General features: G+C 37.9%; 1 protein-coding gene across 2 annotated transcripts in view; it reads right to left on the bottom strand.

Annotated features, from left to right (window-relative positions):
• Positions 1 to 20,545, bottom strand: part of SYT1 (synaptotagmin 1) — a 337,296-nt gene that overhangs the window by 86,660 nt on the left and 230,091 nt on the right. For both annotated transcript variants that reach the window (XM_090139151.1, XM_090139144.1), the window contains exon 5: positions 2,241 to 2,425. In XM_090139151.1, the coding sequence (XP_089995277.1) occupies positions 2,241 to 2,425 (185 nt within the window). The remainder of the gene's footprint in view (positions 1 to 2,240; positions 2,426 to 20,545) is intronic.

Genomic DNA, 20,545 nt, shown 5'->3' with positions numbered 1-20,545 from the left:
CTTAATAATATATTGTCAATACAACAGTGGTCTTAAATGATATGGAAGAAACTCCACATTAATATCAATAAACAAACTGCACATTATTTATCCTGTAAGAAAGTATTAGGTTTGTTATAATTAGTAACATTGGTAGAACACAGCAAAAAACATTGCAAGGGATTTTTCCACAGACATAATCAGAGTTCTTTCAAATTACCTTTGCTTCAGTGGAAAGAAGCTAGCTAAAAGTAGCCCTGGGTAACCAACAACTGATGAAGTGACTTACCATGTATGGCTTGTGGGGAAGTAACTCACAATTACTTAATAATACAATCTCTAAATTAAGTACAAGGAATTCATGAATCCTAAACCTGGGTGCTTAAAGTAAAAGGGTTCATTTCATATTCATCACACAAAGAAAACAAAATCAGTAAAATACAAAATCTTTTTCAAAGGAAAACACCAAATTTCTGCTCTGTTGTACTCCAAGTTCAACCTCACTTATCTTTCTGACCTTGAAACAGGTACATCTACATTACTGACTTTGCGTGCTGCTGAGGTTGTTTGCAGATATGAATTTGCCTTGTGTCTATACTTGAAACTTTGCACTTCAGTACACCAGCATGGTACATGAAAAGCATCTTCCCTCCTGGTGGAACCAAGGGTGAAGCTATGCACCAGGGCACCATCCAAAGTTTACTCTATTGATATGGTGTATAGCCTAGAAAAATTAACTGCAGCCTTGCGCACTGACGTTTCAGCAATGACTACTATCCACTGGGCAACAACAAAAACTGTCCTTTTGGAAATGGAAATAGCTGCAGCCAGCCAGAAAAATTACAAGATCTCCTCACCCACTTTTGATATTCTTCCCCTATCATGACTTACATGCCTAGAAAATTATGCAAGCCTGTAGCAGGACTCCTGAGGACTGGCCCCATCGGTGGCTGTTCCATCAGTGCACAGTGACATCCCACCACTTCTGCTGGTCTGCTCCATACAATCTTAGCTACTCTTCTCTAGGTTTTTCCTGGATCTTGCTCTTGATCTGACGCCACTACTCCTCAGGCTCCCAGATTTGGCTTCTATTACGAATCAACCTGTCTTTCCTCACACACTGGACTCCAGCTAATGGGAGGAACTACTCATTCCTTACTTTGCTTTTCTCATTGGCTGGATAAGCACTTCTGAATTACTCTGGCTAAATCTTATGAAAGGTCTTGGGAGCACAGACACATGCAATATCTTTACAGTTATTGTCAGCTACTGAAGAGGTTTCATATAGCAATTCCCTAAGTCTCCTCAGTACTTTTTGTTTGAAAAATAGAGCCCTTTGTCTTTGCTTAAAAATCTGGCAATGCAATAAGAACACATGAATTCTTTGCATTTATTTCCCTATTCTTCTGCTTATTCTTGCTAGATTTACCTATGAATTTTTAACACCAGAATTGTAAGGAAGAAGGACAATAATAAAATCCTGATTAAAAAAAGTAATATTTCAGGAACATATTAATGAAGTCTGTTGCACTGAGGATTAGGTCCCGCAACTTTTGCTTTCTTTAATGAAGCAGATCTAAAGGACAAGTTTGTCTGCTCTCATGAAGATGATACTACTCAAAGGGCATTATGCTAATCTATTCCTCTAAGTTACTCCACTGACTTATAGCTACAAGTATATTCTGATATCTTTATGCTTCACTTCCTACACAAAATAAATTCTCTCAGCATCACTATGCTGAATGCTCTATGCAATTTCTTTTAGTTTTCCTTTGTTTGCATGTTTCTCATTTTCTCTTCTATGCTGTTGTTTGTTTCTCAGTTGACCTTATGCTTTTGTGTAAAAGGAGATTCAGAGTAAAGATGTATGTTTGTTTATCACCTGTGCTCAGAACTACTGCTAGAAAGATATAAATGCTATAGTTGTTCTTGGTCAAAATAGAAAATAGAAAATAAGACTGTTGAAAATTGTACACATTTGCTACATTTCTGTGACAGCCAAGATACTCTCAATAAACTTTCTCCTTCCAGATGAGTCATTACAAATCTGTTCATTTTATTAGCAGAGGAGAGAAACTGGTTGGCTGCTTTATCAGTGATGCCATACCCATATTCACACTTTAAGATGCTATTGAGAAGATGCTCCTCTCTTCACAGAGCAACTACCAAGGCAAAAAGCACAACATTTTTTTTTGTTAGACACATCAGGCAGAATTCTGCAAACATAACTCAAGAGTTGAAGAAAAGGAGAGGTACTTTACCTGGTCTTTCATGGTTTTCCCTAAATCTTTAACATCTTTCATGTTAATAGCATTCTTCCCTCCCTTCTCCTTCCCCTTCTTCTTGTTCTTCTTTTTGAACAAGCATTTCTTACAGAGACAAAAGCAGCAGGTAAGGATTAATAGGACTGCAACTATGGCTATGGCTATTAAGGCCCAAGGTGGCACTGGAAGAGAAAAAGAAACAAAAAAGAGAAGGTGGTAAAGGTGTTAGTAGGGTTAAATTTAGAAACAGGCACAGCTCTCTTACAGCTAAATCTTTTGCAAAGAAAATGCCTTGCAGAAATGCCTGAAATTCTTTCTAAAACACTATCATCTTTTGTATATTTTCCCAACTGAGCATTTGCACACACAATGCCAATATCTATCTATTTACGTGACTGGTGACACATATCAAATTAACTTGCAGCTATTCTGAATAAATCAACCATCTGAAAACAGTATACGATATGTTCGGCATACTTAGGCAGTAGTTTGCTTTCTTTCATCATCTCCACAACCCACCTGGCATTGTGGCTGAATTGGGCAGAACTGGCCAGGAATTTCCTGTTTTCAGAAAGGCATCAGATCCAACAGCCAGTTTTGACGAACTTCTCTGCCTGCTGCTGTGTAGTAGACTCTGCACAACACAGCGCAGGTCAAGGTCACCAGTAAACACTGACCAAGGACATGCTACTGGCCAATCCAAGGGCATGTGTGCTATTAGTCATCATACCCTAATATTAGCAGAGTTGCAGTACATAGCTAGATTTTCACCCGTATTTTGCTATCAAGAAAATCAGTTGTTCAATTTATTCATTCTCTCCAGGAATCTGGACATAACTGAATTCTGAATAAACAATACAGAACACTTACTGTAATAAAATGGTCTTGTTAAAGATCAGAATATTGGAAAAAAGTCGTTAAGATGACACTCAAACAGTCCAGGAGGGAACTATGTTCATACAGCTCAGTTTTAATGACCACAGATCCCGACATTGAATCAAAACACTTGATGATACTTTAAATATTTTAAAGTGTCATTTTCTAAAATCTCTAAATGCACTCAGGCTACCAGGTCTTTAAGTTACTCTGAGTGCGTTACCAAGAGGTCCCTCATATGATACAGAACAAAACTGACAAGTGAATCAAATTTGACATGTTGACGTCAGTGAATCACAGAAGGGAATGGACAGTATAAATAGAGAAAATTAATTGCTTAAAGGAGCTAAGCAGAGTGTGAAGCACGGTCACAGGAAAAATTCGACTACAAATTATCAGTTCAGAAAGAGGACAAAGCACCTAAACTTTCCTTACTCTATGTTTAATGACTTTAATTTCTAACTTTCGTTCAAAAGTCCTTGGTGACAGATACAAAAATAATGTAGAAAAATGTTAAACAGTAATTTTTGTAATACATTTTGAGCCTCCAAATGTTCATTATATGCAGCTGCTATAAAAGAGAAGCTATACCATATGTAGAACAAATGAGAACTGATTACTAAACAAATGAATGTTAAAAGATAAAGTGAACAGATTAACAGCTGTTTATGTGATGCATTTTATGGAGTCAGCAGTAAGAATTCTGCAATAAAAGTTGTATTAGATCTGCACTTATCACAACTTAAAATCTGTATTTCATGCATTACTGCTTTCATTTTTGCTTCAGATCAGGTGCAACAGTAACACTTCATAGCACACCTGACTTCCACAAAATTTTGTCTTTTCACTCAGCATTTGCAAATGTAAAATCACTGCCTTTCACAGGCAGCGTGCCCTTTTCAAATTTAAACTTCAATGGTGCACTTAAACTATATTAAACACATAGCCTTTGAGATAGCATTTACAGAATGTTGTATTCTTTACCTAAGCTAATTCTTAAGAGTTATGTCAATAATGAAATGATTGATGTGCCTAAACCTGTCAGCTATTTGTTTTGCTGCTTTGCCAGGAATACTCAAAGCACAATGTAAAGCAACACAGGGAGCAATGAGAGCATGGGATGGGTTCTGCTGGCAGAGTGGCACTGTGGGAAGAAAGAGAGGCGGAGCACATCACATGCAGCTAAGATGGGAGAACCAAGGAACTGAAGAGACAGGGAATGTGCGTAGGATATATAAATATGCATGCTACAGATGAAAAAGCCTGTGTAGGTAGTGAAGTCAGGTGTCTATGTGCTGTAGCTGTTGTGCAAAGTGGTATTCTGGCTCTGTTGCCGTGGTTCTCTGGAGGATGAACAACGTAGGGTGCCTTGGGGAATATTTCAAACACTTGCAGATACCTCCCTTTTTTTTTTTTTTTTTTTTAATAATGCATTGTCTGCTTTCATCTATTTGTAATTTAATTTCACCCAATAGCTCTTGTGATGCAATTAAATGATCGCCAAATTAATATCTGAGACACCAAGAATTATACAGAATCCCTCAAGGAAAATGTGCTCTATTTTTGTTACAGAAAGCATAAGTAATAAAGAATAAAAAATTGAGGAAACCCAGAATCTGGACATTTTCCAAAACATCTTCAACATTCAAGTCTGAAAAAACAAAAAAGGAATGGATTTTTTTCCCCAATGAAACTGCACTGTCTCTGTCAAGAAGATGTCTCAGCAGAACATTGCTGCTGACAGAGATTGCCCAATCTAATATTGCTGGCACTGGATACATGTGTTAGATTTAAGAGAAGTGAAACATATTGTTATCACTAGCTTTGATTTTAGACATGATGGTTGTTGCTTTTCAAAAACATTATCAAACTAAATGTTAATCATTATTACATAATTCAGGCAAGATTTTCCAAAATTATTATAGACTTGGAGAGTTTTCGTATTTGTTCCTCTCAGTTCATGACACTGCCTGGAGCCTGAATTCCAGAAAAAAAGATATTTCTAAAAAGCAGTTTTGGACATCCCAGAAAGAAGTGACTAAAGTCACTCAAACTTTGGAAGTCTCAAAACTACAGTCTTTAATATTTTGGCATACCAACTGTGAATAACATATACAAAAACTTTATGGACAGTATATGAACTTGTTATTGGTAAGTGGCTCCCTTCAGGGATTCATAATGCTTAAATCTAGTTAGACTTTCCCACAGATATGATGTTCACTTAATTTCATTTTCCTAGTCATCAACAATAAGAATCTACAGTTTGAAGGCTACCTCCATCTATATTCAATCAGTTTGATCGGGTTCAGTAGCATACTTTGAAACCTCAGGAGGACTTTGGACATGAGCCATTAAGCGAAAGGCCTCTGCAGCAGAAAAAAGAGTTTGGGTGACACAAAAAACACAGATCCTGACCAAGTGATAGGGAGGTATCAGAGAGCCAGAAGCTTCTTGTACAATTTGTCTTACCTAGTGCCAGCACAAGGGGGTGCTTTGAAACAAGCAATACTTAAGTAAGCTGTCAAGGAAAAGCTATAGCTTTAAGTATAATTAATATGTGCATAAGCTTTCTGGTATTTCAGTGCTCTTTTCTTTGTTCTGCTCCTGTGGTCTTAAAGACACTGTCATGAATCACTACGTGATTTGGTGAACCTCCAAGGCTCATACAGACAGATCTATAGGAGGAGATCTGCTGAGGTAGCATAGTTAGTAAACAAAGTTTTTAATTAGTCTTATTGATCCAATCCAAACAGTGTACACTCAGAAATGCAGGAGTGGAGTAAAAGGAAATTGCAAGGAAAATGAAATGCATGGCTTTTCCCTAAGCCATATCAGGGCACCAGAGAGAATAAACTCTTCAGGATTGTGTTGATAATGGAGTCATTTTTGGTACAAACACTGCATCTTTCACTCACAATGAACATCAGTTAGAAATGGAAGCAGATAAAGGAATTGTAAGCTCTCTCTCTTTCTCTGCGCTGTTTCTTACCATTAAGGTCAGCCAAGGTTGAGTGCATACTGTAGGCCATTTGATGTGTCTGTATCCATTTCACAAACATGGCAGCTGTGGTATGCTGACATTACCATTTCAGTTTGGACTTAACAGTGTGTCAATGAGGCAGATCTCCAGACCATTCCCACTTATCATGCTTAGACTCACAGTGTGCAAGATCTGAGAGGGCATGGATGGAAGTAGTGCCAATACTTGCTCCTAGAGCTACCCTTATTGTGATCCAAACTGCAAGGGCACTCAGCCCATGGGAGCATACGTAATCTGAACCATCACCCCTACCAAGTTTGCAGCGTGGCACTGGGCCCTCAGGACAAACTGCTTCACACCACAGATTTAGTTTTATTTCATTGTACTAAATATAGCTTGTATCCCACCCTGTCATTAAATCTTCTACCAAATATGCTAGATGCAAAGGAAAATATGTACTACCGAATTACTACATTTAAGAGCTACAAATGGTGCCCTTTATATAAACATATCCTTACTTAGCCTTACACAAAATGCTTGGAGAGATACAGGTCTTGGGTCGAAAACTGACATTCCTGTCAGACGATCTAAAATTATCAAATGCCTCAGAGGACATTTGGCTCCCGAGGAAAGACAGTAAGAGGGAAGTCACAAAACGTGTAACAGCATCAAAGTGCTGTAGTCTGTAAAAGAGAATAAAATCCTTCATCCTAATAATTTTCCTCCCTTTTTGCGTGTAATGTCAGAGGAAGCCTCATTAGCTTAAAAAAGAATCCGAAGGAAGGTCAAGAAAGAACTGAAGAGAGAAAGCTGAATTAAAAAGCAAAGACCTCCATACCAAGGAAGCTATCTAATGACAACTCCCAATTAAGCAATTAACAGCCCCATTTAAACTCTGACAGCAAAGGACTATCAGATGATGGCAGATTCCATGTTACAGTACAAAGGAGGCTCATGGTATGTTGCAATTGATAAATATTAATAACTTATGTTTCAGAGGGAGCGTGATACTTAACAGGAAGATGCAACTGTCACATAGCTGTATGTGAAGCGCTACATATTAAGCTAAATCTCTGGTCACCTAAGCATGAGAGTAGTGGCAGTTTTCATTTATTAAACTGCAGTTTTATTGTAGATTTTTTGCATTTACAGCTTCCATTCAGAAAGCAAAAATAATATATAGCCATATTCTTTCTCTATAGCAACTTCCAAGGGGCAACATTCTGGGAATCCATTCAACTTTCATTAGAAATGACTTTAAGAAAAAAGAACGTGTACTAAGAGTAAGGACCCAGAGGATGCCACTATTCACAGCAGAAGGAATACAATGGTGATCAATGTAAAGAAAAGAAAAAACTGATACATGGTAGAATTACTTGTAAAGGAGGCAGAGAAAAACTGCAAGTATGTGCTTAAAAATACTGGTGATTAAATGCTAACCTTTAGGCTTACACAACTATATATTCTCCCTAAACACTCTTATATGTGAAACCTTGCTTTAACAGCCTGTTTGCAGAACACTATTTTCACATTCTTATATTTATTTCAGATTTTTTAGGCATTTGAGTTAATGGCTTTGACCTATTACTAAAAGGAACCCTTACTAAGGTTTCTGTTAAAAATAAAATGCTCTCATGCTGTATTGTCCCTCCTCTACTTCTTGAGCAATGTGCTCTTGCCATGGATACTTTACGGAAGTTACTGAGGCTTTAACTGAGCTAAGAGATGTACATTTTGACAGTGAAAGTTCTCCACATGAAAACAGTCTGTGAAACTACACTGATTACATGGGCTTCACTCACTGAATATACTCCTGCCTATATCTTGTTTGTTAGATATCCCCATGTGAAATTATGCCAACATCACATGATTGAGCATTCATTGCAAATAAACTGATACTGAATTTAGCAGGAATCCTAGATACTGCTACAAATTTAGCTGAAGAGGTTGATCCACTCCAGAACCTGATGAATACCAGGGCTGGAAGTCAAAATGCTTTAAATGACCAAAATATTTACCTGAAAGTGAACCACATCTACTATGAGAATTTCCGAGTCTATTACATTTATTATTGTTAATATTAATTCACCTTTTAGGGCACATGGAAGCTGCAGTTTATGGTAAAACCATCTACCTGGTTGTGAGAGCAGAACTATTTCTATCTCTGTTGCTCTCCCTCTCTCTCTCTCGCCTATGCATTCTGCTCAGGTCCTCACTGCTCAGTCTCTGCAGCTCCTTCCCCTCATCTCCTGAGATATATGGCTGAAAAGGCAAGACTAAGGAGTCTCCAGGTGAGACTGGACAGTGAGGCAGTGAAGCTGCTGAGATGTCTTCTTGACAGAAGTACTTCAGAGAGATCAGCAGGGCTTTCAAGCTCAAGTGTCAGGTTTCATCTGAATAAATACTAAACCAAAAATAGATCCTCTGTCAACCAGCTCATCCGCTCTTGAACTCAAAATTAAACAGAATACAGGCAAAAGAGAATTAACAAAAATTTCCCCTCTGCTCGTTGTGTTGCTTCTAGTCTGAGCTGCTCTCTCAGGCTTGGCTTCAGCTCAGCTACCATCAGCCATGGTCCCTGAGAGCCACAACGCAGTGCTACCAGAGCTCTCATCCTCCCACAGCTCTCAGCCCTCCCACCTGCTGCTACTTCCCCCTTCCTTGGGCAAATTCAGTAGCTCCAGTATGTTCCACCCATCGACTTCTACAAAGAGGTGTAACCCCACTGCTTACAGCATGTCTCTACCAGTTGGCATGCAGCCGCCCAGGGGAGAAACCAGCAGCCCAGTTCCCTGCTGCATAGCATGTCTCTTGCAGAGGGTTGCAGTGCTGGCCAGTTCAACAAATGCAGCACCTTTTCCTGTCCAACAGAACCACTAGGTCATTTACTACAGAAAATGGAGCAGAGAAAGGAAAAACTTTGGTGGAAAATGCTTTCTAATCAAGTGGATAATATTTTTAGATTGATGCTTCCTATCAGTTCATTGTATCTACTGCCATACAGCTTTTAAAATAAAATAAATGAATTTAGGCTCTAGATAATTGCCAGAGAAAGCACCGGACGCAGTCAGCAGCTGGCAAAGATGAAGCAAGTTGGAGCCTCGAACTGGATCTGGAAGCCAGACAGGTTTACTGAAGGCTTTCCAAAAACAGTGTATGTATCAACAGCAGTTCAGTCCAAATACTTTCCTGAGAAGGCACAAAACAACTCGTGAAGCTAATATTCAACACTGACAAACAAATCTGCAGAAGTCTGAGATGTTTTCCATCATGTGGACAATGGCAATTTGTAATTAAAGAGCATTTCACTTTTCCCATGACACATACTGCACGTTTTACTCTGATGATAGTTTAAAGGAAGAGTACAACAAAAAGTCATGAAACTGCCTCTGACTTCAAACTGGAATTTGAAAATGGACAAAATACTCCCTTCACATCAATCTTAGGACTCAGAAATCAAGAGAGTCAGAAGTAATGAAATTGATGAGAAAAAAAAAAAACAATTATGCCTATGTATATTTGATTTTCTTAGCTGATTTCATTCATTGTATGCTATGAACTGTTTTTGTTTTATTTTACTTCTCAGTTTCTAAATACTTGGGAATATATTTTTGTCACATTTTCAAGGCTTTCTCTGCAAATATGAGGACCAGGTTAAATTTCATTTTCTGAAAAGAGGAATTGCATTCCTCACCAGAATTAGTCATTCACTATACATGTTAAATGCTACAACTTTTAAAATCAGATAAAAAAATCATTGCCAACAAAGAAAAAGCTAACGTGGCACATTTTGTTATAAAATATTATGCAGATATAAAATTCTTTTAAAAAGGGACTGATTTATGATTTCTAATAAGATTAAATTATAGAAATGATCTGTCTTTATGCCAATGTTCCATTACCATACATAAACGTAACATGGGATGCTACTGCATGCAGGTTTCTTAGAATCACGGAATATCCTGAGTTGGAAGCAACCCAGAGGAATTATCCTATCCAACCCCTGGCTCCTCACATATCCTTCTGATACTGTGGCACCTAAACTGCACCCAGTACTGGAGGTGAGGCTGCACAGTGCACAATAGGGTAACACCTCCCCTCACCCTGCTGGCAGGGCTGGGCCTGAAGCAACCCATGGTACATTGGCCCTTTGGGCTGCCAGGACACGCTGCTGACTTATTCAGCCTGCTGCCAATCAGAACCTACAGACCTCTTTCTGCAGGGTTGCTCTCCAGCCTGTACCATTAGGGCACCTCTTCCACTTTGCTTCTTCCTAAGCCAGAGGAGTATTTCCAGATTTTCTGCCCTGCTGTTTCATACAGAACCGTGGGTGTGGAACAGTGGCCAGCAGGGTGACCACTGGTCCTGTTCTGGGCTTGCAGAGTGTCTGGGCCCTTTTCACTCTAGAGCTGTAGCATAAACTAAGGGACTCAAGTTCTCATTATGTGCTACTTGATAACAGTTCTTTGTATCTCATTTAAAGCTTTAATGACAATAGCTTTTCTTTCTGACTCCTGCCATTTTATTATCCAGACAGCAATACTGTGCCCGTATACTCAAAGCATTAAAGTAAGGGATGGTAAATGATAAACAGATTTTACTCATTTCTCATCTATATCAAAGTGATGAATTTACCATTGAAAGAATCCTTCTGTTCTCTAGATTTGTTGCCAGATCAGATTTTCATTTGTCTCCTTACTGAAATTTCTTAGTGAACTTTACTACCTCTCTGTGTAAAAAAAAGACCAAATGTCAAAATGCAAAGTATTTCTAACTTGTGAATAATCAACCTCTTTCTATTTATAAAAAGTATGACACCATTTCCCTTAGGATGTGATCTTTTGCCTCTACCCACTACACAGCTCAGTAGAGCTGTATTATTGACTTTGAACAGATACTAAGCAGGTTTATATATTTGCTTTTATTAACTCTTTTAACAGGCCTGGGATTAACCTGTTTTTTACTCTCTGATTTACAAGATCAAAACAAGATCAAAAAAGACTCATCTACAGCACAAAGGGTAGTTCCTTCATATATATGTGTGTGTATATATATATATATACATATATAAATGTATAGATACTTGCATATATTTACATATATGTATTACATCTGCCATTCTTATTCGAGAAACATGCATTCTGCAGTTAAAAATAATGGAAACAGTCCTTTTCTAAAATTGATTAATATTTTCAGATATATGAATAAGTCTTTGCTGTTGTTTTTCTTCTTTTTCAATCATTTCAACAGGAATGCATTTGCATACTTAAGCATGACAAGTAGCGAGAAAGGCTAATTTCTAATAAGTTTGGGAACCTTTTCATACCTTCAGTGTCCAGAAAGATTAAAAAAATTAATTTCATACCAGTGATAGTGAAAAATCAATTATAAAAACAATCAAGAAGCAAACAAAAGCCAATCTCCAGACAGCTTTGTTTTAAATACTTTTGGGGGGAGAATGTTAGGTCAACTGCAGTATATATGCAGCAATAATAGCGAGTATGAAAAATCATGTATTTTTTTCTGTGATAGGAATGTATCTGTAAAAGTATATTCCTTTTTCTGGGCAATAGTGTATGCCTAATGAAGTCAACTGAATGCCAGCATTTCTGGATCTGTTACTTAAAATATACAGATATAACTTTGAACAAGATTATTTAATTAAATATTATCATTATTAATAGACACTCATTTGTGTGTGGGTAGTGCCCAAAGGCACTGACTCAGAAGAAATGCCTCACCAGATTAGATACTGCACACAGATGAAATAAAATGAGAGACTGACCTGACAGGCTTTGCAGTGTAAAGTCCCAAGTCTTCGGCCACATATGTGGGCAACTCGGTACAACCAATTGCTCACAGGGCCAGACACTTACTCATACATCAGCCTAGGAGAATGTACCAGGCTTGTGCGCTACCGCATTCAGTCTGCCCAAGCACATCACCCAGCACATTGTTGTGTGCAGACCTTTCTAATAAAACCTTTTTTCAACTCTCAAGATCCTCCTAGGATCATGTTCACTGACACAAATGCCCTCTTTCCAGAGGACACCCAGCTGGCCAGCTTGGCACCTTCATAGCATGCCAGTGGCCAAGGTTACAGCCAAGACTAGGCCCTAAGCGTAAGAAAATAAAAAACCAGAGGCCTTCTTTGGCAGAATCCTTCAAAATAAGTGCTCAAGTCAGCTGCATTCTTGAAGCAATAGCAGTTAGCACCAGACAACCCAGCTTACGACTGTGGCCCTTTCAGGTCTTCCAGATCAAGCTTGAAATCATAACAGAAATAGTTCCCCAGGCTCTCAGGCAACTATGAAAACAGTTGGCAGAGGGCAGCTTGTAATATGAATGCCCCAAGCAAAAATACAGCACATCAATAATGCCACACAATCTAGGCTGTGACCTCCACTCTTTCCCAGAAGGCATTTCTAACATGTGAGTTCCTGAGGCACCTGAGGAGTAGGCTCACATTCAAACACATGTGCTATCGCATGCGTGGGTTGACTGTTGATCCAGATGGGGTACGTGTGTCTGTGTGCCTGATCTCTCCATAGAAACAAGCAGTGCAGGGTAGGTAGGGGAGTATTCCTGACAGGCACCTCTGTCACTGGTGAAGCATTACATTCAGCTCAGCAAAGAGCAGAGAGCAAACCAGCCACACTGCAGAAGTCTTGGGAACGGTATTAGGGTAACACAGTGTTGTGTGAATGAGGGTGTGACTAGTCTGCCAAATAGTCTGAAAGGCTGAGTCGATCCAAGCTTTCCTCAGACATGCTTCCTGGAATGTTTTCGTAACTCTAAGTATTAGCCCAGCACTGCTGATCAGGATATTTGTACCAGCTTTGCCTATATGGAAGGAGATAGTCCCAACAGTACAGAGTACAGTTACCTCAAGCCTTGAGATGAAAAGAGAGAGCCAATGCCACTGTGCACCCTACCTGTGCCACAAAGATAACTCCCCTCAGTCCTCCTTGGCTGAGCAAACTTCCCAAGAAAACACCACTGACATGAATCTGCACAACTGTTGCAGAAGCCTGTTCTACTAGCACATGGCTGTCAATACGAAGATACGTATCGTAAGATATTAGAAGGATAAAGTTTGGTGGAATTCATGTTATTATACTGCTAATACAAAAAAAAAAAAAAAAAAAAAAAAATTGCATTATTCATTGTATATAACCCAAGTCTATTAGGCAAAATGTTTTCACCTGCTATTTAAAAAAATTGACCTTTTTTTTATATGTTCAGTTTTATTTCTAAAGACTGAAGAAAAGAATCTAACTATAGTTTGTGCCCTTGCCAAGTATTTCAATCTCCTTTATTCTTCAAGAAGCTATCAAGGCTGCAAGCCATATATCGGGAATGGCCTTCGTAGGGAGAAATCTATTTTCAAGATACGGTTAAGGTTAATAGCTATGTTGTTCTTTTTCAGAAGCTCATTTAGCAGCACTATTATGATGAGGATGATGATGATTGATTACTGACTTCTGCCTTTTTGCACAAAAAAGCACTGTTCCTGATTGGCTAACTAGAAATGCGGTAATGGTCATTAACTTTGTTGCAGGAACTACTGCCAAAGTGATAAATAGATTTGGTTTACATTAGCTACCAGCCTAAAAGCATCATTTGACCTCATTAATAGCTCTAATCAAATCTGGAGCTATGCTCCCTAACAAGGAAGACTGTCCTTTTTAGAATGGCAACTCAGAGCATTTTTTTTCTGGTTCCTATAAATACAGAAGTTGAAATTTTGTTACACTGAGATAAGGCCAATGCTATACGTTCATTTTGCCCTTTTTTTTTCAGACTGGGACAATTCAAAACTGTTTTTAGCAGGCATTAAAAACTACCCACGTCTCTCCTTTTTGCCAGGCTGAGGGAAGCTGCATTTCTTGGAAAAGTGATCACTTTGCTGAAGGAAACAAGAACATGGTTTTTGTTTGTATGTGTTCGGAATTCCATGGTTAGCATGTTGAGATCTGCATCAAAATGATACAGTTGGTGTATGGATTTAGTCCTTCAGATCAGTGAAGGAAAAAGCTGCAGACTACATTTTGATCTCTTAATCCAGATTTCCTTTATACTATCTGCAAATTGTTTCCTGTATTCTTTATCTTTACTTCTACAAGGTACACTCATCGCTCTTGCTGTGCTTCTGATTTTGCAATCTAGAAATGTTAGAACTTATTAATTTAGCAAGCCTGGAATATGTTTTCTCACATGTTGTGCTTTGGTCTTCTGCTAATTAGCCTGAATAATTAATTCATGCAAGCTCTAGTCAGCCCCTGTATTCAGCTTGGCCATGACTGTGTGTTACAGCTGCAAACCAAAGCTGACAGTTTTGGAGATTATGTGAATCTAAAAGAAGGACTGTTTCCTAGGCACACGTACCATCTTGGGAGACAGCACACAATGTTCCCATCCAGTGTAGATGAAAGCAGGCAGTTTGCCTGATGCTTACTTTGTCCTGTTAATATTGTGAGCTATCAGCAAAAGCAACTACTATCAGTTTGTCTTTTAAGATAGCAAGTCTCCCTAAAATATCTGTTTGAGTACCTTTATCATTTTTTTTTTCTTTTTCTTTTTAAACTGGACATAAAATAGAGGTGAGATATGATACTACAGGCTTTGGCATAAAGCAAGAACCATAAAAAGATGACCCTTTTCATCAGTTTCTGTATTATATTTGGTGATTGTTCCTTATTTTAAAATTCAGCAATGCTGAGAATGGGAACAAGAAAACAGTTTTGCTCTCACACTGTAGTTTATATTCTGAATTATTTCCTACATAATACCATGATTTCAACATAAGTTAAAAGTGCTGTCAACCATTATAGCTTCCGCTTCAATGAAGGAATTTAATCTAAGCCTCTCAGTTTCCAAAAGGAATGCTCTGACTTTCAGATTAATATATAAGGATTGGAGAGCTGTGCTACCAGAATTGTATCAGAAGACTTGGCCTTCTTCCATTCCTATTCCTACCCTTACCAATCTCCTGAAAAAAGAGAACTACAGGCATCTGTCCTTCAAAGGGGAATTTTCATTTCTCAGTGTTAGGTGGACAGATGAACCTGTCTGCTGTTCTGAGATATGTGCTGAGGGTTTTGGATGGAAGCCCTCTATCTTAATCCCTGCATCTGGCTTGCTGCTGGACAGCCAGCCTGCAAGGCTTTCCGTTGTTGTGAGACCCCTTGACTCCTACCTGTTCTGAGTTTGAAGTCCAACCATGTAATACTGAATACAGGCTGCAAGCTGTTCCAAAATATGTCAATATATATATTTTTTCCCCTGGATATGACAGAAAGAAATAAATCCTCTCTTGGAACCAGAGTCCACCTTTGATTATCTGTACTAGGTGTCACTTTTGCCTTACAGTGCGCAGATGAAAACCAGACACATTCTAGGCACTTACATCCCTTGTGGGAGCTAATTGTACAAGCTTCACTGACAGAAAGAGCATCGCCTTTCTCTGTCTCCTTCTGTAGTGTCCTATTGATACTAAGTGTGCTCAGCACAGATTGATCCTACAGGTATGTCCAAGCCTGACTTTTTCCACTAAGTTAAGCATCCCTTTAAGGGCACATTGAAAACTCAGTGCTGAAATGTTACCAGCTTCTCCTATTCAGTGAAAAGAAAACTGGAAGCAAAATCTTACACTAACTATGAAAATCAATTATTTGACGTTCTTCTTTGACTTTTACTTCAGCAAATGGTCATCAGGGTCTGACTCAAGTTTTATATTAGACTTGGATCTTTAGTCCTCTGGACTAACTCCATGTTCATTGTTTTTTATCTATGAAATGCTTTCAGAATATTGAGTTGCTAATTGGTATAATCAGAGATAAGTGTTATTTTCATTTTAGAGAAAGAAAGCCAAGAGAAGATGGCCTGTGACTCGCTCTAGGGGTTACAAAGAAGGTCACTAAAATCTGAGAATAGTCAACCTAGCTGCTTGCTCACAGCATGCTCCTCTGAGATCAGTATATTGCCACTTAAGTAATATTTTGTTCGAGTATTTATAGTCAACCTTAGCAGCTGCTTTACATGGACACGTTTTCTTATTGCTGTTTAAACACCTGTGCATCCCCTTCTTGCTCAAATGTGCATTCTCCTTGTTAGAATCATTTAATTAAAAGCCATGTTTTTTTTCACCAGTTTAATTTCATTGCTACTGATCAAAGAAGACGAATGATTATCAAATCTTAAAATTAAAATTACATAGCAGAGTTCTTGCTTCTGTCCTTATTTAAATACAATTGAATCTGATTAATCTGAAGCTTGTCCAAAACTAAGCAACAAAAATTCAAAAAAAGAATGCAGACACTAAACATAGGAAAATAATCTCTGCTGGAATTATAGGTCAGAGTAAAAAAATAATTCTGCTGAAATCAATGACTGCAGTTCTGGCGACTTCTACCCAACAAGGATTCTGCCCAACTTCCCAGTTTCTCTTGCTAGCCTTCTATCATTAGCCGAAGAAGCAGCTGTGTTCTTTCTTGATAATAAAAAGTTTGCAGTAGCTAATTGAAAATTCTTTCAAACCTGTAGCATCACCAGTAATGAACGATTAATCCTCTGTCTCCTTAGGACTGAGTTAAGCTCAGAATAAAAAGGGAAAGGCAGCAAAAGAAAATGGGCTCTGTGAAGCATGAAGAAGTAAAAATGAAAAGATCATAAAGAAAACAAACATTAAGGGTAAAAGAGCAATCAATAAAGTCCAAAGCTCACAAGATTGTCTTGGAAAGTAAGTACTCTAAAGGAATTTAAATAAGTACAAATGGAATTCACAGAAAGATTTAAGAGTGAATTAATTTTTCAGTGCAATTTCCTTCTCTTTCCTTGCATGATTTTCTCTTAGGCTACTTTGCTTTCTGTATCTGGTTCCACATAACAATAACAACACAAGTTGTATGTGCTCTTCCACGGTGATTAGTCCAGCAAGCAAACAGTTAAGCAAATTGGTGAAAACACTTAAATGAATGCAAATAAGATGGTGGTTTGTTATTAGCTGAAAGTGCCTCAAAACAGACTAATAGTGATACACAGATGCAACTTTGCATCTGTAGTCTAATTAAAACTAATCTAATTAAAAATGGTGCATCTGTAAAGCAGCTTGAGCACTGCAGATAACACGCAGAATTCCTTTCATAGTTGGAAAAAGCTTCCAAGTGGCAGTATCTGCCATTCCACTTTATTTGGAACCACTTTAATAGCAGGTGAGTAATCAACAAATAAATTCTATGTAGCCTCTTTGGAATTGTTCATTCACAGAAGCAGAAGCAGTGATAATGTACCCACAGATGCATTACTACAGCAACGGAGGCTACACTGACAGGGGAAGTAATGGCCTTTCATTAGACAAAATGATACAGCTTCAAAAAAGAAAAAAGCTTCAAGCCTTAATTCATCCTTCAACCTTGCTCACTAAGGCAAAACTCAACTACAAAAAGATGTGTAACATTACTGATATGAGTCGTCCACAGCAAAATCAGGCATGATCAAAACCTTGCCTTGTCAAGAGATTTATTTCAAAATATTCTTACAGAGGAATCGCTTATTTTCCCAGGCAAATAAACTTTCTATGGACTCTGTATTCAGTATGAAAACTTAATGCTCACAACTGAAGTTCTGTCATAAGCAACTTCAGCACTGAGAATTAAAATGGCCATGAGACAGTAAAATAATGCGTGCAACTCTCCACCCAGCACATGCTCTACGGGTTCTGACAGCAATAAACAAGAATAAATTCCAATATTTCGTCTTTCACCCACAAAATCCATTACAAATCTTTGTTAGAAAACCCTCCTGCAGAATGATCTTCCTGATTCCATGTGTGTCCCATGGAGGAGCTCTGCAGCAGCTTCAGTGAGAAGCATGAGTAATGCATTCTCCATACAGTCTAACTTAGAGCTCTTTGAGATACAAGCGCTTAATCTTGCTTTCGCTAAGCAAGACACTAGCCATCTTCTTCCTTCTCTCATGACAGCACCTTAACGCCTAACCTTATTGCATAAAAAAATGGGTGACAACACTATTAGCACTTCCCTTTCCTTCTTTTGCCAGTTCCACTAGAGTTCCAAGAATGAAAACACAGTCTTCAAGTAAAAGAGCAATAGAGAAAATAGATGAATCCCATACTGAAAATTGGGTCTGTTATTTGAAAAATGTACACAGAGGGCTGTATTATCAAAGAGAAATAAAAATGATGAAAAATTCTGAAAATTGTTCCATTAAAATAATTTTCCTTGCTGTCTGATGTTTCTGGAGAAGTAGAGCATGAGTCCTTTCGATTGTAAATAGTTCCATTAATTTCAGCAAAACTGTGATGAACAATGTTTGTAGGACTAGGCCTTAAGGTGAAGTTACTAATAATAGGAAAAAAAGCACTGGATATTTTGATGGCATTACTTTAACCTAGGAAAGATATGTGAGTTATTCATAGAAAAGGGTTATTCTGGTAAGTCACAACTAATTTTTGAAACAAATGTCAGCCTGAAATTGCTTATCAGTCACTTCATGGTATTTTTCTATAGGCTGGTTTGAAATTTACTCCACTGTAGAAATAAGCAAAAGGCATCTTCTGTAATTCAAAATCTACTTTAATGTGAGGTTTACGCACTGCATGGGCTGTCACAGAGGCCCCTGCACCAGAATGAATATGCCCACATGTGAACATGTGCACTGATGGTTAACAGCATTGTGCTCTACAATAAAAAGCCTGAGGGTAGCAGGGACTTCCAAAAAACTTGTGTTTTCCTTCTCTTAAATATGTAATATAAAGAAAAGTTTGAACGGAAAAGCACTTTATGTGAGGGGAATTTTATTCTCATCTAGATTTTTTGAATGTTATATTTTATCTAGGTATCATATATTTACTTAAAAAATGAGAAATAGACTGTAAAGTATATTGTTATTTTTATTTTTACACCACATCTTGATTTCAGTGCAATTTGTAGCTTTTAGAGTGTGGTACAAACATATGGCTATGTATGCAGTCCATCAAGGACTTTGCTTGTTTTACTCTTCTATATTTATTATTTTGTTTACTAATTAGTCATTATTTATTTATTGCTTATGCATTCTTAGTTATTTATTATCTTTATTATCTATCCTGCATCTTTTTGTATTGCTATTCTCCTATGCTAACTCAATATGTAATATCCATAAGACAAACGACTTCTATTACTACTATTACTGCTGCAAGCTCAGTCACTTGAGAATTTTCTTTAAATCAGCACAGCCACCTTAAATGTAAAATGGTAATTATATATCACAAAAAGCTGATAAGATACAAGATACAGCAAGAAATAAATTAGTTTTAAAAACAACACAGTATATCCAATACAAAGTTTCTAACATCTTGCTGTATTTTCAAGGACAAAGGAAAGTAGCAAAATCAGTATTAATTTGTTCAACTCTCTCAGAAACAAATCTGTGAATATTTCCCTCACTTTCTGATCGCTGATGCCAGCACATCACTCTGCAGTACAGCAAAATTAGGACTGACTTGGTAAAAACTCAAATGGGGTTTCCAAGAACTAAGAGATAAGCAGCTCATTCTGAATGTCAGTTTAAGTGTTTCTGATCAGACTTGTCACAAACTCCCAGACCTGCTCGGTGGAAAGGAGTCTGTCCTTGAGCTGAACAGCTTCAGAGTCATGGCTACGTGCAGGAACAACATACTGTCTGAGAAGTGCAGTTGGCAGAAGTAAAAGTGGGTTTTTCAATTATATTTTTATGGTGAAATGGTCCTTTAATAAGGGTAAAATTTTTGTCTCCATTACTGGCAAATGTAGTGAGGTTATAAGGTAATATTTTTGTGCTGTGACTAGCATTCAATCCATCCTAAATCATAAATAACTTACATTCACACTGCTCTCCCAAGAGACTCTACTAAAGCCAAAGCGCATACTTATATTTATTCAGGCACATCATGGTAGAGGTGACACTTGATAAAAAAGTAAGTCCTTCCCTGGAGCAGAGCTAAATGCCATTTACTTCACTACTGATGGCTCAGAAATCAGATATCTCGACAATGGTTTCCACAAATCCAACCACTGAAAAGTTAAAAATACTGATACAACTAAACCCTGTTTAACATCTCTCCACATAGTCAGTCAATATACTGTAATCATAACCAATATGTTAGACAATATGTTGATTGATAGCTCTTTTATCCTGTTATGAAATTGGCTTCTGACAGGCATATCCCTTTCAAGTGGCTAGTAGTGACTTAACTGACCTTATATGCCTTCAAGGTAAATCAGATCATGCCAGGAAAAAACGTTATAGAAACCAGCACTTGAACCAGTTTTCCTTTGGCATCTCTCTAAACATGGCAGTGCTGAAATTTATCCTGGTTTGTCTCTTAATTTTGGTTCTTATCTGAGGTCTTTGCTGACTGCTATTAACACTGCAAGGCCATACATAACATGCTTTTCTGACTCTG

The sequence above is a fragment of the Phasianus colchicus genome, chromosome 1 (genome assembly GCF_987193195.1).
Source record: "Phasianus colchicus chromosome 1, bPhaCol1.hap1.1, whole genome shotgun sequence".
NCBI lineage: Eukaryota > Metazoa > Chordata > Aves > Galliformes > Phasianidae > Phasianus > Phasianus colchicus.
This window is presented reverse-complemented; position numbering and strand designations above follow the sequence as displayed.